Genomic DNA, 19016 nt, shown 5'->3' with positions numbered 1-19016 from the left:
CGGTCCGTGAGTTTGAGCCCCGCGTCGGGCTCTGGGCTGATGGCTCAGAGCCTGGAGCCTGTTTCTGATTCTGTGTCTCCCTCTCTCTCTGCCCCTCCCCCATTCATGCTCTGTCTCTCTCTGTCCCAAAAAAATAAATAAACGTTAAAAAAAAAAATTAAAAAAAAAAAAAAAAAGATTTGGGTTGCCTGAACTCAACAATCCTCTCTGATAAATGTAGCTCATTTTGTGCGTGGTAATGGAAGCTGGCCCTCTTCATGTCACTTGCGAGAACTGAGGCTCAGGGAATATGTGCAAATACGCTAAGACTCACAGACTGGTTGCTAGGAGTGTTAAACTGTCCTTCGTCTCTAACTTTGGAGTCTTGTGCCTTCTACCAGCATCTAGTCATAGGCTATCTTACTGGCTTACAAGTATGGTAAAATCTCGGTCTTGACAGTTCTTGATAGCAAACAGTTGCAAAAATGGCAATAAATTCATTCCCTTCCTGCATCTATGCCCTTTGGTATATACTCTCTTACATTGATTCTGGGCTTGGCCATGGGGCTTCCTTGGCCAATGGGACATCAGAAAACATGACACAAAGAGAGAGACTGAAAAGTACCTATACATTGAGACTTACCCTCATGCCATTTTTAGAACTTAGTTGTTATGTGAAAAAGCCCAGGCTAGCCTATTTGTGTGAAATACATGCCCACTGTCCCCTAAAACCCCAGCGAAGAGCCTCACAATCACCAGACCTACCAACAAGGCCAAATTAGGTCATCCAGCCTCTAGTCAACAGTCCAGTTAACTGCTGATGTGAGAATGAATCCACCATTGATTATTAGAGCTGACAGACCAGAGGAGCTATTCAGCTTCTAGGTTTGGGGGTCACAAAAGCTAACAAAAGAGGCAGAATACAACACAAAAACTACCTCTAGTATTTTATCTATATTACAAATTCCATGGAGCTCGGTCTACGTCTGGTTAAACATTGTAACTCCAGAACTCAACACTGTGCCTAGAAAAGAGTTAAAAGTGCCAACTGTTCCAGCTTTGTTTTGGTTTCTCCATCTGAACACTGACTACAAAAGTCACTTAACTTTCATCTCACAAGCAGGTTGTGAGCTTGAAAGAACAGTGTATGATTCTAGCAGGTCACATGATTGAAGGAATAAAGCACAACTTCTTGTACTCAAGGAAACATGCTCCAGTGCGTGAAAATCAGCTCTTCTACCTAATATCTGGCGATCCTCGGGTGGGTTATTTAAACATATCGCACTTTGGTTTTCTTATCTGCACGATGGGAATAATGAAACTTTCTTCATGAGCTTTGTAACACAGGTATTATAAAGGAGGCACTCTTCACGTAACCTACCAGAGTATCAGGGGCGTTGTGGTAAGAGATGAAAGACTGGGAGTAGCAGCAAACACTGTTCAAGGCCAGTAAGTAGCATGCACTTGCTCACACACTTTCTCTCTTACACACACACACACACACACACACACACACACACACACACACACACAATCAAACCGTCTCCCAAAATTAAATTAAAAAGCCAACCAGCAGAGACCTAAGAGAAGAGAAGCTAAGTAATAGGAGGGGCTAAATTATGGTCTAAAGGAAGACAAAACTTACTACATTATATTATTATATAATGTGCACATGCTATATATATATATTTTTTAAGTTTATTTATTTATTTTGAGAGAGACAGAGAAAGTGTGAGCAGGGGAGGGGCAGAACGAGAGAGACAAAGAATCCCAAGCAGTCTCCACACTATCAGCATGGTGCCCTATGTGGGGCTTGAACTCACGAACCACAAGATTACGACCTGAGCTGAAACCAAGAGTTGGACGCTTAACTGACTGACCCATCCAGGAGCCCCCCCCGCTTTTTTTTTATTTTTTGAGAGAGAGAGCGTGAGTGAGCAAGGGGCAGAGAGAAAAAGAGAGAGAGTCCCATGAGGGGCAGAGAGAGTGGGAGAGAGAGAGGAATCAAGAGAGAATCTTGAAGTGGGGATTGAGCTCACCCAATGTGGTGATCAAGCTCACAAATCCTGAGACTGTGACCTGAGCCGAAGTCAGATGCTTAACCGACTGAGCCAACCAGGGGCCCCATGTGTATGTATTGTATAGAACAACCCAAAATATCTTGTTTGAAAAGCTCCCTGAATAATATAGCCTTTCTGGAAGATTAATGCCTGATGCGTCAGTGTATAAAATGTAACACTATTTTAATAGAACTAAAAGGTCACTTTTCAGATATTCTGCTTCATTTCTACAGTTGAGAATTATTCCTTCTTTTAATTTATAGACATTTCAAGTATTTCCCTCTAGATCCTCTATATTACTGGGTTTCATCATATTTAAAACACTTTTTAAAAAAGACTTTCTTTTATGATTTGGCATTTTTGAAAATTTTTTTACTTGCTAGTTGGCAACTGAGTGCAGTTGATATTGTCTCTTAAACATTAAAACCAAGATTATGAAAATAAAATAAAATAAAAACAAAAAAAGTAAAACCAAGATTATGACTGGAATTATACAAATAAAACCAATAACAACAACAAAAAAACAAAACAAATAAAACCAACAAATTGCCCATGGGCCTAAGTTGGTTTCTATAACACTTTGAGACCTTGGCAAGAGAAACCAAAAAAAATTCACAATTAATTTCTATTCTCATTTATATGAGATATGCATACAAAGTCCTTTTTCTATCATTTAAATCATAGGAAGTACTAAATAAATGGTATTTAGTTAGCTAAACCATACTGTATATTTTAATCTTCAAAAAAGCAATAAACATAAATTGACATGGATACAGCAAGAAAGTACAATGCTAAGTAAAATAAGTCAGTCAGGGAAAGACAATACTATATGATTTAACTCATATGGGGAATATAAGAAACAAAACAATCAATCCTGGTGGGGGGGGGCGTTGCAGAGAGAGAGAGACACACACACAAACTAAGAAACAGACTCTTAACTATGAAGTGCAACTGATGGTTACCAGAGGGGAGGTGGGTGGCGGGCGGGGGAGGAGTTAAATGGGTGATAGGGATTAAGGAGCATACTTGTGATGAGCACTGGGTAATGTATGGAAGTGCTGAATCACTATATTATACACCTGAAACTAGTATTACACTGTATGTTAATTATACTGGAAATAAATAAAAGAAAAGAAAAGAAAAGAAAAGAAAAGAAAAGAAAAGAAAAGAAAAGAAAAGAAAGCAACAAACATACCACTGTATCTCATAAGCCACTGAAAATCGCACCCTAAAGTTCTACTAAACAAGACCACATGCCTTCAGCAACACACATTTAATAACCATAAACGTCCATTAGGCCAATTGTATCTCTGTCTCTGGAGCAAACAGTTGGAAAGCATGAAGACAAGAACATGCATAGAAAAAAAAAAAAAAACAGAAACGCTACATAGATTTACGAGCACTTTAAATTTTAACAAACTGTTTTACATATTGTCCTTCTGATCCTGGATCTAGATACATCCTATCCCCCAGTTCACACTGCATTATGGCCCACTGTAATGCCACACTGCCTTATGGTGGTAAAGTATCAAATACCCCTCAGTTCAGAAGCAAAAGAGAGATCTGCTCTCCGCTAGAGGGACATCCAGACGACCAAGCCAGGGCGGATCCCACTGCAACCCCAATCTTATTCTGTTCAGGAAAGGTCCCCAACATTCACAACTCCGGTGACCGTCATCTGACTGATGGATGCAGGACACTTCAGGAAACTTTGTCATCCTCCGTTTAACAAACTACCCCAACTTACCCGGAAATAGTCACTGCATGCTGCTAGGACTGCCTTGTGAGCATGGAATTTCTGTTCCTCGGCAATCAGGGTGACATCACAGAGGATGCCGTCACTTCTCTGTTGATTCAGCGCTGCCAAGACGCTATCATTGTGAGATTCCGAGTGGCAGAGCCTCTGGCCTGTCAGCATTTCTTGAATACTACAAAAGAGAGCAATCGTGTCAACATGTTTTCTCCCACGAGCCCCTGCTGTCCCTGGTGCCCCCTCACTCCTTCAGCACCTGTGTAGGGAGCGCAGATCGCAGCACACTACAAGAATGTGACCTTTGTGATTCCTTTTCCCTCCTCTCTACTATTCTCCTGCTCTCCTTTTCTCTAATTCTCTCTTTTCCTCACCCCCTCAGGGTATCTTTCTCTTTCCTACCAGTGCTTCTCTTTCTGGATTTGTGTTTTTGTGTGTGTCCATCTGTCTGTGTATGGTCCATGTCTGTGGACCAGTGAGCCTCTGATTCTGGCCTCTGTCCCCTCAATACATGTACATCTCTGAGTGCAAAGCTTTCTCTGGATGTGTACCTGTATGTGTGTATATATGTGACTCTCTCCCCTCTATGACCCCCTTCCTGAGTCTCTGATTCCTTCTCTAGTTCTGTACCACTATGTGGGGGTGGTGCAAGCTCAGAACATGATCACCACCATGCACTGATCTAGCACAGAATCCACGGGACCTAAAAGACTCACCAGAGATACGGGAAGTTACTAAGTCTCCCCAGAGGTCACAATACTACAATAATAAATAAAACAAAACTGACTAAATGTTGATTAGAGAAAAAGGGGCTGCCACTGACTATCTCATGTAAAAAGCAATGAATAAACAATAGCAGATGATTATTAAACTTGGGAAATCATGTATCATGGGGGAACATCAAAAAAAAATGTCATCGTAAATGAAAAACATCTAAGGCTGAAAGTAAAATATATCTGTATTATCAGCCTTCAAACTCTGTATGTGGTCACTGCACTAGACTTAGAAATGACCATACAGTTTTATTTGCTGTTCTATTTTTTGAAACTGTTACATTTACTCATTGTGAAACTTAGCCCTTCACTCCTTACCTCATTTTAAAATATTCATCCTATGTCCTTTAGGACTCCTAGGTGTGGGGTGCCTGGGTGACTCAGTTGGTTGAGCCTCTGACTTCGGCTCAAGTCATGATCTCATGGTTTGTGAGTTTGAGCCCCGCGTCGGGCCCTGTGCTGACACCTCAGAGCCTGAAGCCTGCTTCAGATTCTTTGTCTCCCTCTTTCTCTGCTCCTCTCATGCTGTGCCCTCTCTTTCTCTCTCTCTCTCAAAAATAAACAACAACAACAAAAAAACTCCTAAGTGAAACCCCAGACCTTCCCAAAATCATGTAGAAGGCCATACATTGACTGTGTAGATAGCTCTGAACAATTCCAGCCTACATCTATGAATACAGTCTCCACAGTGCTCTAAAATCTCAGAACTGACATCAGACCAGGATTGGTGAGCGGCACCAGTCACAAGTTACTCCCAGAATGAGAACAAGGGCCATCGAGCCCTGTTTCTGGCCTTCGGACTCCTCTTGAAGCTGAGTGAAGATACCATGGGGATGACTGAGGATCGTCTCTCCTATCCTGACAACTGCTGCATCCAATTCTCCCCTCTGAATGTGAAAGAACCGCTCAGGGAAGCTGGGGAGTCGCCACTGGCCTAGTCTGCATGCTTAGTTTATTTAACAAAGCTCTGTCCGGCCTGTGGTGCCAGTTGGCTTGTAAACCGCAGTTCGACACAGACTGTTCCACTTTAAGGTGAAACAAATGCTTCCTATGAAATGCAGAGAACAGCCTATAAGTTTTATTGGACATTTCTGACTGGGGAGCCTCAGAAATGTCAGAACTACTGAAAGAAAAAAAAACTTGACAGGAGGTGATGATATAGGAAGTTCTTGTGGGAAGGTGGGAAGATTATTTTCAGTTGGAATGCAGCAGTGAGTTTTGAAATGGTTACTGTCGTCGAATATTCATCTAGCAGCTCTAGCTATCCACATTTAAAATCAGTAACTGAAAACCACATTCAGAAGCATAAGTAACTTTTAACACAAATTTCTATGCAAAGCCTAGAATGGAGATGAATTAGCATTACTCAATTAAAGAAATGAGGAAATAGTAAAAGAAATATTACATCAGCTAAAGTAAAGCTTTAGGATAATTTTTGAAAAATCTTTCCTGAAAGGATGACATTTTTATATATTTTACAGTCTTCCTATGTTCCATGAATTATTCTTAGTGATTTATAATTATTAATTCACTTAATCATCATCACAACCCTATGAGGCAGGCATTATTATCTCTATTCTACAGATGACAAAACCAAAGGTCCAAGATCATGCATTTTGAGCACCTATCGCCAAGAACACAATACTGTAATTCAGCCTCCTGCTTAAAAAACAAGATAAAGACAAAACAAAACAAAATGGCAAGCTGTGAAAAAGATCTAAAAAATCTCTGATCGCAGGGGTAAAAGGTCACAAAGTCTATACTAACTTTGTATTTATATTATGCATAGTTATCTCAAAATCAAAGCTGCCTTTTAAAAAGAATACACATGAAGATAATAACAGGAAATAGTTGTAAGAAATATCTAAAATCAGGCTTCAAAAATATTTATCTTTGCACTGCAACTAAGATAAGTTTGGAGATAGGAAAACAGATTCCAATTATTACTTATTTGAAATACTCATAGACAACTTCTTAGATACACTCATTTCTCCCTTTTAATATCGCTTTAAATGCTAAATAAATATATTTTAAAATTTCATTTGTAGAACAGTAGAATATGTTAAAATAATTGCCTTCAAGTGTTTCCTTATTCATTTCCCAAATATAGTGCCACAATTTATGTCCTTATTATCAAGACTGAATCAGTATTTGCATTTCAGATATCTATTGACAGTGAATACATCTTGCCAGGGAAAGAGCAGCTGTAAACTGAAATTTGGCAAAAGATAAAGGGCTCAGCTCTGAAACAATGGTGATGCTGCATAATTTCACAGGATCATTCAGCTGGGCTTGAAATATTCAAGCTTAAAGAAAACAACATGCTAAATATTTAAGGCAACACTTGGCACAAGATTCCAAATATTTTGGAACCAATATGTTAGGAATCTTCAAAAGCAGAAACAAATACTCCAACATTTGGCAAGAAATAAAGGCCTATTAATCAACAAGTCTTTATTGTATTCTGAAAGTAACTTCCCACTCAACTCTCAGATATAAACCTGCAAGAGGCTTCAACCCTCTAAATGTTAAGGCCTGTGTGGCCACAGAACACAGCTGGAAAGAGGCAGGCCCATCTGATGAAGTCAATAATCATAAACAAGGAAGGGGGTGAATCAGAGACCATTAAGTACCATGTCTGAATTAAGATGGGGAGCAGATACATGCTTGCACATGGCTGCATTGACATCTATAATTTATATCAAATTGGCATACTAAGCTTCCCAACAATGTCCCTCTGTTATGTAGGAAACAATGAAGAAGGAAGGAATAGAATATCCCCAAAACTTCCTAAATTACTGGGAAAAAAAAAACACATAAAACATGAGGCACATTTGCCAAGGGTATACAGATTTGAGTGTCATCCTAAAATTGGGAAAGGTCGACTGTGGAAGCAATATTGCCACCTTAAAACTTACAGGTAAGGGCAGAAGGTGACCTGGCTTCCCCAGGGCAACCCCAAAAGTCTTTCCTCTGAGGGATCCCCTAAAACTACACTGTCCAATACAATAGCCATGAGCTACAGGTGGTTACTAACCACTGGAAATGTGGGTAGTCCAAACTGAGATGTGTTGTGAGTGTAAAATGCTCTCAATGTCAGACGTAGTATGAAAAAAGAATGCAAAATATCTCATTAGTATTTTTATATTAATTACATATCGAAATAATAATATTTGGGGTATACTAATTAAAAATAAACTAGTTAAATTTATTTTACCTGTTTATTTTTATTTCTTTTAAAAGTAACTACTTGAAAATTTTAATTATACATATGGTTCGCAACATGGTCCTATTGGACGGTGTACAAGTTCCTAGGGGACATGTCCCTCATTCCTTTCCACCTGAACTCCGTAAGTTCTACAGGGCACAGCCTCTGTGGGTACAACATGGGAAGCCCCCACTCTCGAAGCAGCAGACTGCGTTTTAGTGATGACAGGATACAACCATTTGACCATATGTCAGCATTCAGTAACGGAGATAAATAAATGAGGTCTCACAGCACAGGACTATTCATGACTTCAAGTCTGTAACTTTCATTCTGGATTTGATAGCAAAAACTAAAAAAATCAAATGCAGAACATGATGTTGATAACATGGTACACCCTACTCAGATGAAGCTCTACCATAGTGCAAATCACTATTTGCAGTTGACAGAGTTAACATTTTTGATCACAGAACTCTCACAGGGTCTCATTTTCATAAAGTAAATTTTGACTGAGTTTACTAAGTTTTTAACATGTAAATTCCAAAACAGCTATCTGGTTTTTAAACATTTGCATTTCAAATTTTAAAATTCAAGTCAATGTTTCTATCAATGCTTACCTAGTATTTAGACACACAAAATATATGCAAGTAGATTTCAAGCGAGGCTACCAATAAGATATCAAATACTTACAAATCAAAAGCAGTCAAGTAGCATGAAGAGTTTCATTTCTTAAACAGACCACACAAAAAACAGAAGACTGGACCAAAAAAAAAAATGATAGTGCTAGAATTATTCATGATTATCTCAATTCAGTCTATTGATGAATTATCAGGTGAGTACCCTAATCACTTCAATTCTACGATCAAAATATTTCTATACAAATTAAATACATCAATATTAAAACAGCCCTATTTATTTTTGTAAGCAGACTATTAACTCCATAATGGAACTTAATTTTTCTTTTTACAGAACACTTTATAATTTTTACATATTTTAAAATGAATGCTAATAATTAATAGCAATGGCCAAAATAATAAGCAAAGAAGACACAATATGTTAGAGAATGATTAAGAAGTAATAAAGATTATACAGAGAGGGACTTAATTATAAATGAATAGTTTTGTTTCATTCCTCCCCTCATTCATTCACTCAATAAACATTTACCCTATCCAGGTGCCATGCTAGATACTAGAGATAAAATGGTGAACAAACCAAACTTGGTAGCAGCCCTTGTCGAACATTGAGTTTAGCAAGGCAGTTACACACTAAGCAAATAATCTGGCCTCCCAGAAGCAAGAATGCTGGAGCTGGGGGATGAAGGATGAGAAGGAGCTACTGTGGCAAAAAGAGTTTTCCAGGTAGGGAGAGCAAGTCCTGGGATCCCGTGGTAGGAGGAAGCATGGTGCTCACAACAGTATGTCAAGGGTCAAAACCTTGAGAACAAGGAAGGACAAGGTCTGCAGCTCAGAGAGAGGCTTGGCTAGAAGTGTAAATCTGGGACTCATCTACATAGAGAGGGTAACAGAAACACAGCTGTGTCTCCAGAACACAGTGCAGACACAATCAACAGCGAAAGGTTGGTAGGAAGTTAACAAAGACAGTATTCAAAATACAGAAGGAGGGATGGGCTCCGTGGTGGAAAAGGACTGCCCTTGGAGTAGCAGGAGGGAGGAAACAGGCATACCAGGAACACAAATTCAAACTCTTAGAATTTTTTTGGTTTGTTAAATATAAAGATTTAGTGGAACCATCTCCACTAGGCAATGTAGGCAAGGAAACATGGATATCTGGGTTCATCTGGGTTGGAATTTTGTCAGGAAAATGCATCAAAAACACAGGAAGGAAGAGAAATCAAGGATTTAAAGAGTTGTAGAAAATGGGTGACTCAGTCGGTTAAGCATCCAACTTTGTCTCAGATCATGATCTCATAGTTCATGGGTTCAAGCCTCACGTTGGGCTCAGAGGCTGGAGCCTGTTTCAGATTCTGTGTCTCCCTCTCTCTCTGCCCCTTCCCTGCTTGTGTGCTCTCTCTCTCTCTCTCTCTCTCTCAAAAATAAATAAACATTAAAAAAATAAAATAAAATTTAAAAAATAAAAATAAAAAATAAAAGTTATAGAATCTAAACTGGATCAGAAGGGAAATGAGGGAAAGAAGGGGATGATGTGTTGGTAGAAAGTAGCAAGGCCAGTAGATGAGACACTGCAAGGAGGTCGAAGTACAACCACAGTGAGGGAAGGCTAGACAGAGAGGAGATCCTGGTAAGAGTAAAGTGGCTGATGTAGTGGTATCACACACAGAGCAACTACTGGGATGCAAGGTCCCAGGTGTGACCATGGGAGTTGATGTCTCAGTAAAACAAGGTTTTTGGAGATAAGCAGATTGAAGATCCGAGGCCACCAAGTTGGACGGATCCTCCTTGCAGACACTGAGGACACTGGGATATTGCAATGGGTTTGTGATGAGGAAGAACACTGTAATCTGGGTGCCAAATGCTCAGTAAATGAGGGGAAATGACCCTAACTATAGTGGAGAGGAGAGAGGAGAGAGAAGGGAGAGAGTTGAAGAGCATCAGAATGAGCATGTCTCTGTTGTATTTTGTTATTGTTGCCTTCTCAGACAACCAACCTGAAGAGTAATGATGGAGAAGCAAAGCCACGTCCCAGGTGACAACAATCTCTCTACCTATCCCCCCAAATACATGAGATGTGAGGAGGGCTCTTAGCAGGGCTCCAAGTGGGCCTCAGGAGAGGACAGGTCTCAGTGAAGTCAGGAGGGGAAGGGAGCTTTTCAGGGTAAGGAGATTATACAGCAGAGCAGACAATCACAGTGCAACAGTTCCCCAGGGAACAAGGGAAGTCTGGAAGGTGGGGAAGGGAGAGCTGTGAATCATAGCTGAGAAGGAAAGACCATTACGGAGATGACGGTGCAGGGGAGGACAGGTGGCAGAGGGGTCAGAGTGGATCAATAAAAGCAGAGATGGTAGATTTAAAGTAAAAAACAATTTTGGGAAAAAAGCACATAGATCCTGGTAGTCAGAAATAAATCACTTGGCTGAGGTGGTGGCAGACAGATACCATGGTCTCTATGTGCCTGTATAGGCTGGATGCCACATCTGGAGCAGGATTTCTCAACCTCAGTGAAACGAACATTTGGGGCCAGATCGTTATCTACTATGGGGAGCCATCCTGCGTATTGTGAGATGTTCAGCAGGATCCCTACCATCGACTGACCAGATGCCAATAGCATCCCCAACTCCGGTGACTACCAAAAATGTTGCCAGATATTGCACAATGTACACTGAGAGCAAAACCATCCCCCACTAAGAAACGCTGATCTAGAGCAACGGACTGGCTCTGGGGAGTGAAGCAGCACTGGACCGGCTGTAACAATGCCTCCTTCCATGTCTGAACATATTTTTGGAACCGGTCAACTCTAATAGTTACAGAGTTGTGGAAGAAAGGCAGTCTCATTATTCCATAGACATACACAATTCTTAATTAATAAAAAGAATCTCCTCTGTTTCACACCTCTCATTTTTTGCTCTGAAGATCCTTTTGACTGTTTCCTCAGAGGATGATAAAGACTTGCGTCACTTTGAATATTCAAAAAAATGCCCTGTGTCTTCTTCTTGACTGCATCCACAGGTTTGGGTATGTGCCAAGTTCCTTCCTGCCCCAGAGCATTTCCCCATGTCACCCCACGCATCAGTGCTCAAATTACAGACCACTTCTTCAGGAAGACACTTTGTCATTCTATTAACCCTATACTTTTCCTTCAGAGCACTTTTCACAATTATATCTGCATTGTTACTGGGTGTGATTTGTTAGATATCAGTTTCCTCCATTGAATATATGTTTTATGAAGGCAGGAACCTTCTCTCTTTTATTCATAGCTGGATGCTCTGCATCAAGTAGAGTGCTTGGCTCAATAAATATCTGTTAAACAAATGAATTATTAGAAGAATGTTGAGAGTATTTTGAGAATACATATCATACTCCCCAGAATGATTGCTTTAAAGGGGATGATGGTGATATTTATACAAGTATAGTTTTCTGATTCTTTTTAAAATCATCTACCTTTATAAAAGTATTCTTTTTTTTTAAACATTCCAAATAAAAAAATATAGTAAACAGTATCATTCAAAGAACCATGAGATGTACCTAGGTTTGACCCGTAAATAGATCACAGTGGTTAACCCATGTGCTATGACACTAAACTCATACACACTCTAACTGGTTTACTTAATTCCTTCAAATACGTCTTGAGCCTTGCTCTGTACTAAGCCCTGGGATGTGCAGGGTAACTATTTCGGGGTTCACTACACCAAGCAAGGAAGCATCCTACAGGCCCAACCTCAGGCAGCGTTCAGACGGCATTCTCCAGCTGGGTTCCTCAGGATCTCAGCCTTAGCAGTTTGTAAGCATTCCAGCTGAATAAAAAGACAAGAAAGAAAAGCACAGTGAGCTAAAGGCAAAAAAAGCACACTCTGGGCCTTCATGATGTGAATGCTTTAGAACCCCATGGAGGCACCAAGGGGAGTTTTATAGTCCAGATTCAACTTTTTGACTGAATGCTCTTTAATAAGAAATGGTCTGGCATGTTTTTTACATTGTTTTTTTCCCCTCACTGGAATTTCAGAGACTAAGCAGGAAAATGTGTTTAAGAACCAACAATAGCTAAATTAAAGGTTACAGTAAAAATTAAAACATCAGATGGCCAAAGGGAAAAATTAAGATTTAATAAAATAAAGCTACAAAGGTCTACACCACAAATACTAGTTGACTTGTCCTTTATAGCAATTTTACTTTTCTTCCAAACATGAATATTAATGAAATTAAGTTAAAACTAAGTATGTCTTGGCTAAGTATCTACAGAAAGATAATTTTCTATCAAGGAGCAGATTTCTGAAAACTGCTCAAAAAATAACATCTAGAGAGGGTGAAAATTAGTAGGAAATGGTTTAAAACAGATTCTTACAGCAGATTTAGGATTAGCACAACTGGAAATATAAAATAGAATGAAGTTGTCAGGCTTAAAACAGCTCCTTGGCTATATACTCATTTAATCACCCCCCCCGCCCCCACTACATCGTGAACCTCCTCTCAGACTTTCTTCTCAATCACTCATATAACTCCAAACAGAAAAGTAAATTATTTGAATAGTCTGGGGCCTGGTCCTCATTAGAGGATCTAACTCCCATTTTCTAATATATAAGTCGCAAAATTAATTCCAATCTGGATAATCTTAAACAGGCTCCCTTCTGTCCCATTTTTATTTTGAAAAGTGGTAACAGGGTAAAAATATTAAACTGTACCTAGTTCTGCTGATTTGTATAAAAAGGGAGCTATGATTTCTAACCTAACTAAAACACAGTATTTGGATATATCATAATTTCTTTAAGTATTCCATTGTTCCTGAACATCAAATTGTTTTGAACATTTTCATACAATTATATTTTTTTATTTCTGGTTTTCTTTAATTATTGAAAATAGGATGTCTAGACTTGCATTTATTTCTAATTTATGTTTTGACAAACCTAAAAATGAGCCTCATTTTCAACTGATCCAGGATTACTGAGCAGGATGGAGGCTCAGAATAATTCAAGGCATGTTGTTTAATTAGCTGAGAGATTTTCCTAGCAACCTATCACTGCTAGTTTCTCTCCAGAATCTAGGTTATAAACTTCAGGCTCTTACAGGCTAATGCAAACACTAACAGAGATGGACACTTCAGCTTTACAATGGCAAAAGAACATTTATTATCACAGAGAAGGGGGGGGGAACCTTATCTTTCTGACAGTCTTGTAAATGCTCCCAATAATTAGACACATGGAGAACAAGAATCCTAAAAGTTAAAAGAATCCAAAATTAAAGGACATATTTAACTCGATATTTTTCAGATTCCAAACACTATTAAAAATCATAAGATAAATTAAAGTCCCTTGCTATTTGGAGACCAACTCACTAAATTGGCTCTCCTCAGAAATTATCTAATTAGAACATGCTATACTCTACAAAGTTTAGTGAAATGGACACCTTTTTAAAGGTGAATTAAAATGAGTCAAAGGATCGCCTTTGAAAAGGTTTATTGTTATCTATTATTTACTATTTTTACTATATGTTATTTACTCTTTACTATATATACTTTTATATAATTTGTATCCTTGGTTATAATCTTGGTTTTGTATAAGTAACATTTGTTTTTACATTTTATTAGGTATACTTCATATTTTAAGTTTCCCTTAAATGAAGTGTCTACTTCACTCAGCCAGACCTTTCTCCTCCCACTTCCTTGTATTTTTCCTGTAGCAGGGAGGGATATGGATTTCTTCCTAAGTGAAGGTGCTCACTTCTTCCCACAAGGCCAAAGAGATCCAGGCCAGTCTCCTGCCTTTCCCTTCTTCAGAATCTAGAAATAGATTCATGGCTGGACCACCCTGGCAGGGTCCCAGGAGCAAAACTACAGGAAGAAAGGCTAGAGTTGCTCTCCAGGCATCTAGCTCTCAGAGCTGCTCACACCCTGTTAGGTATACAATCACGTAAGCCCTGAGGGTAGTGCTATTTGGCACGGGAAGCATGTGAGGTAGCTCTTTTTCTGTGAATTGAGAGTAATCACATTCAGGGTCTCTTTCAGTAGTGACCATCTGCAGCTTTCTGAGCCCACTGGCACCATAGAACCAGATTATTCTATGAGTTCTAGAATGTACTCATCCCAGCCTCATCTCCCACATGCATGATCCCCAAACTATAAAGGTAAAACATCCCCTTCCACAAACTAGTCTTTGTAACCACCTGTGTAAAGAGCGTGAGACTCTGACCTGTCTACTTCTACTTGGGGCAGAACGCTCCTCTCAGCCTTGCCTCACTTTAGAGACCAGCACTCCTGAGGTCTGAGATCTGGTCCCTCAGCTCACCTGTTCCCTAAGCAAGGTCCACACATGTGTCCCCTGAAGTCCTGGGCATCCACTATTTAGCCCAAAATCAAATTAAATCCCTGGGGAACAAGTCCCACTATCAATGCTGTATCTTTAGGATAGAATTCAAATGCAGCTTGCTCAAAAACACCTCCAAAGTTTTGGAGATTTTTTTTGAATGATTCATAAAATAAATACTTACTGAGGAACTAGTTTATGTAAGACCAAGAGCTGAGTTCCTAGGATACAACAGCTAATGTAGGAGTTCTTCCTCTCATAGGGCTAACAGCGGACATGGCGGACAGCAAGAGTGGCTTGAGAGTGTTTTAGCCTTCATAATCATCACTGATCTCTTCTCAAAGACATCCTAAGTAAGCACACTGCCCCCAGGCCACAGCGAGCTCTGCTTCACAAACATAGCCTCAAGACCAACTCCTAGCCCTTCCTTTTTAAACAAAAGGCTGACCTTCAGCCCCATCCTGGCCACTGCCAGGGCCTGTTTAATTCATTCTTTAACCTTAATTGTGATACATGCCAGGGGCTCTAAGCAGTTTCCTCATGTAAAAATAGTAACACCTACCTCATTGTGTTGTTGTGAGGATTAAACAAGTCTCAGAAACTATCTGTCCCATGACAGTTAGCTGTTATTATTATTGTTGTTGTTTTATTGTTACTTATGGTTGATTATTAACACAGCAGAGAACTTGGCTCATCCTGTGTAATCAGGGAAGGGACTTCCCTGAGGATGGAACATCCAAGTTGATCTCTCAAAGATAATTATTACCTGGGGAGGGGTGGGAAGAAGGGTAGTTGGGAGGTGCCCTGGGCAGAGTCAACAGCCTGTGCAAAGGTCCTAAAAGCAGAAAGAAGCAGGGCCTGTTAGAGGCCAGAGTGCAGACCACACAAGCAGTATTAAGAATACTGGTCTCAGGGCTCCTGGCTGGCTCAGTAGGGGGAGCATGCAACTCTTGATCCTGGGGTCATGAGTTTGAGCCCCACATTGGCCACAGAGATTACTTAAAGAGAGAGAGAGAGAGAGAGAGAGAGAGAGAGAGAGAGAATATGAGAATATTGGTCTCTGTCCTAAAATCAGTGGGAGTCCACAGAAGGTTTTAAAGTGAGAGACTTGAATGATGAAATTTGCATTTTAAAAAGATTGCTCTGGCTGTGGTTTGAAGGTTATTGGGAAGGTGCTAGAGTCCCCAAAGGAACAAAAGGGAACTTCCAACTCTTTGGCTCACCCTATAAGAGTAATCACTAGTTCACACAATCAACCTCTCCCTAACATCAAAACCCCTCTGGTTTCCTGTCTGAGGGATCACATCTACTTGCCTTCATCAGCTATCATCCTGAACAACCATGCCAAGTACTTGGCCCCTGGGTCTTATACATGGCTAGCACTAACTCATTGGTTGGCTGACATTGAATTCTCTGTTCAAGTGGGTTCTACTCTCCCCTTCAGTGGTTGATAAGTTCAATAGTGGTGTCTAAGGAGAAATCTTAAGTAGAGAGAGACAGACTGAGTGTCAAGTTCCCCATCTCACTCAACCCAATCAGTCTCCTCACATGTATGAACTTGGTATTTTTGTAGAGTGCATACCTGTCCCTGCCCAGCCTCCCACAAGGTTCTGCTGGCAACCAAGCACCTCCCACCACCAGGCCTTAACTGACTGGTCTACGAGTCTGGACCTAATAGCAAGCTAAGCCAACCAGACCCCTCCCCTGGGATTTAGAATTGGAATCACCAGTCTCCAGATCAATTGGACTGCTTACTTACAAATAGAGAACAATACAGGAAATGATGTTGGTAACTATTTTTATGCTAATCCTATCTCTACTTAAAATTTTGATGTTTTGCTTATCATCAACTTGAAATGTTACATTAAAATATTATTTATTTTGAGAAGATGTGGTATATGCATACAAAGGAATATTACTCAGCCATAAAAAGAATGAAATCTTGCCATTTGCAATCATGTGGATGGAGGTAGGGAGTATTATGCTAAGTGAAATAAATCAGTCAGAGAAAGACAAATACCATATGATTTCATTCATATGTATTATTTAAGAAACAAAACAAACCAGCATGGGGAAAAAGAGAGAGACAGAGAGAGAGAGAGAGAGAGAGAGAGAGAGAGAGAGAGAGAGGCAAAACAAGAAACAGACTCTTAACTATAGAGAACAAATCAATGGTTACCACAGGGGAGGTGGGAAGGGGGATGAATTAAATAGGTGATGGGAATTAAGGAGGGCACTTGTGGTAAGCACAAGGTGTTGTATGTAAGTGTTAAATCATTAAATTGTAGACCTGAAACTAATATTACACTATATGTTAATTAACCATAATTTAAATAAAAACTTAAAAAATACAAGTTAATATATGAACCTTTAGGGGTTCTCTGTATGATAGATTGTATTTGGTTGAAAGTTTAAAAGTATTAAAGGTCTTACTGAGACCACAATTAAATAATCTTCTAATCTGTATAAATCTCATTTAAATAAGTGAAAGTAAGATGCATGCTGATTTTATAGACTTTAACATTTTTATCTGCTTAACAAAAGCTGAAGCTGAACAGATAATTTATCAGGTAAAGTGATTAAAGAAGGGATCAGTGGAACTGAATAAAATGCTATACAAAATTTAAAATATACATATTATTTACCTTAATCACTGAGTTTTCCAGTGATTTCTCAAATTTTGCACCTTACCTGTCTCAACTTAGCCTCAGCTCTGTTTTCTGCCATGTGGACTGGAAACCAAGAAAGTAATTATGCAGGGAAAAGAAGCAGGCATACAGAGAAAAAGAGGCAAGAGGTGGAAACAGGACATTCTGGATCTTCCATGAACTCCTGCTGTGGGCATACATGAAACAACCTAGATCCTCATAATAAATTCCTTGTTTATTTAAGCCAACTCAACTTAGGTTAAAAGATTCCCAAGAAATTCAAATAGAGTTCCTACATAAAATTTTGTTTGGGGGAAAAAAAGAAGGGGACCTTTGTTGCTTTAAAAACACATGGAGACATACCTATTCATTTATTATGAGCTCATCTGAAAACTTATCATTTAAATTTTAGCTACTGCTTCTAGGGGAAAATGCACTCCAAGAACTCCCCAAAAAACAGGTTTAGATAACTAATGTACATATTTTTATGGCATTTAATACTGTTTCCTCTACATTCCTTAAAAGGCCAAGCACCTAAAGACTCAGTTTTTTTTCTTCAAGGTTTATTTATTTCTGAGAGAGGAAGAGTGCAAGTGAGGGAGGGGCAGATAGCCAGGGAGAGGGGATCCAAAGCAAGATCCACCCTGTCAGGGCAGAGCCTGATGTGGGGCTCAAACTCACAAACTGTGAGATCGTGACCTGAGTGAGCCAAGCTTAACCTACTACGCTATACAGTGCCCCCTGAAGACTCAGTTTTAAATGGTTTTCCATACAAATTCATTATATGAGGAGGCAAATGCTATTTATGCCTCTGTCTTAGTGATCAACCACTAAATGTGTAAAAAAACATTATTTTGGTAAAGACAGAATTTACTGATGTCACTAGATATCATTTAAAGGCATGAAATATATTTATAAAAATAGTTAAGAAAACGTGTTTAAATTTTAAGTATCTTTTGATCAGCTTCTTGGCTCAGCTAAATGAACTTGGGAAAGAAAGAAGGGATTTTCCCCTGCAGCATAACTACTATAAAAACACAATGCAGATACAGTACTTTCCATTTATCAGTGTAAAGATTGGCTGTGATACTTCTCAAAACATGCCATCTCCCCCAAAAGATTAGTAACAGGAATTTCAGTCTTTGTACTTAAAAATAGACCAAATAAATGTAGCCTGTGAACACAAAATAAGTATTTTATAAAATGGAGCCCCACATTCACATATCATGTGCTGCCATGTTACTAAGGGCTAGTCACTTACCTTCTTTAAGTCTCAATTTTTCCATTTTCTAAAAACACAGATAATACCACCTTGTCACAAGGCTTTTATAATGCATGGCACACCTAGTTCCAAGACTGACAAATCATAGGGCCTCAGTAAACCTCAATGCATCTCCCTTTATTATACATACAAATGTGAATCATATAGTGAATTGCTCAGATGACAGGTATGTGGGTGAATTTTTACTTTTGCTTCATTTTTTGCTAATGTAGTTTACATGCTAAGTAAAATTTTTTTTACTTACATGGCACTACAATTTATTTAATGCCAAAAATGCATATGGCAGCAATCTCTAGCAGAAGCTTACACCCACCTTGGAAATGCAGGAAACATTTCTCAAAACCACAGCAATTCTTTGACATATCAAAATTATTCATTGGCCTTACC

The 19016-nt window shown here is 39.2% G+C and overlaps 1 protein-coding gene across 8 annotated transcripts in view; it reads right to left on the bottom strand.

Moving 5' to 3' along the window:
* The window catches only part of KLHL32 (kelch like family member 32), a 249371-nt gene that overhangs the window by 185236 nt on the left and 45119 nt on the right, over nt 1-19016 (bottom strand). For 7 of the 8 annotated variants that reach the window (XR_005789913.1, XR_005789915.1, XM_040474214.1 and 4 more), the window contains exons 2-3: nt 12122-12197; nt 3787-3967 (exon numbers count right to left, since the gene is read on the bottom strand). Coding sequence is in view for 6 of the 8 variants with exons in the window: in XM_040474214.1 (XP_040330148.1) it covers nt 3787-3967; nt 12122-12144 (204 nt within the window). In the remaining 2 variants the exon portion in view is untranslated. The remainder of the gene's footprint in view (nt 1-3786; nt 3968-12121; nt 12198-19016) is intronic. The other variant, XM_040474215.1, reaches the window with a different exon arrangement.

This window comes from Herpailurus yagouaroundi, unplaced genomic scaffold (genome assembly GCF_014898765.1).
Source record: "Herpailurus yagouaroundi ecotype Mexico unplaced genomic scaffold, PumYag 139, whole genome shotgun sequence".
In the NCBI taxonomy this organism is placed as follows: Eukaryota; Metazoa; Chordata; class Mammalia; order Carnivora; family Felidae; genus Herpailurus; species Herpailurus yagouaroundi.
Note: the sequence above shows the minus strand (reverse complement) of the source record. Positions and strands in the feature narration are given on the sequence as shown.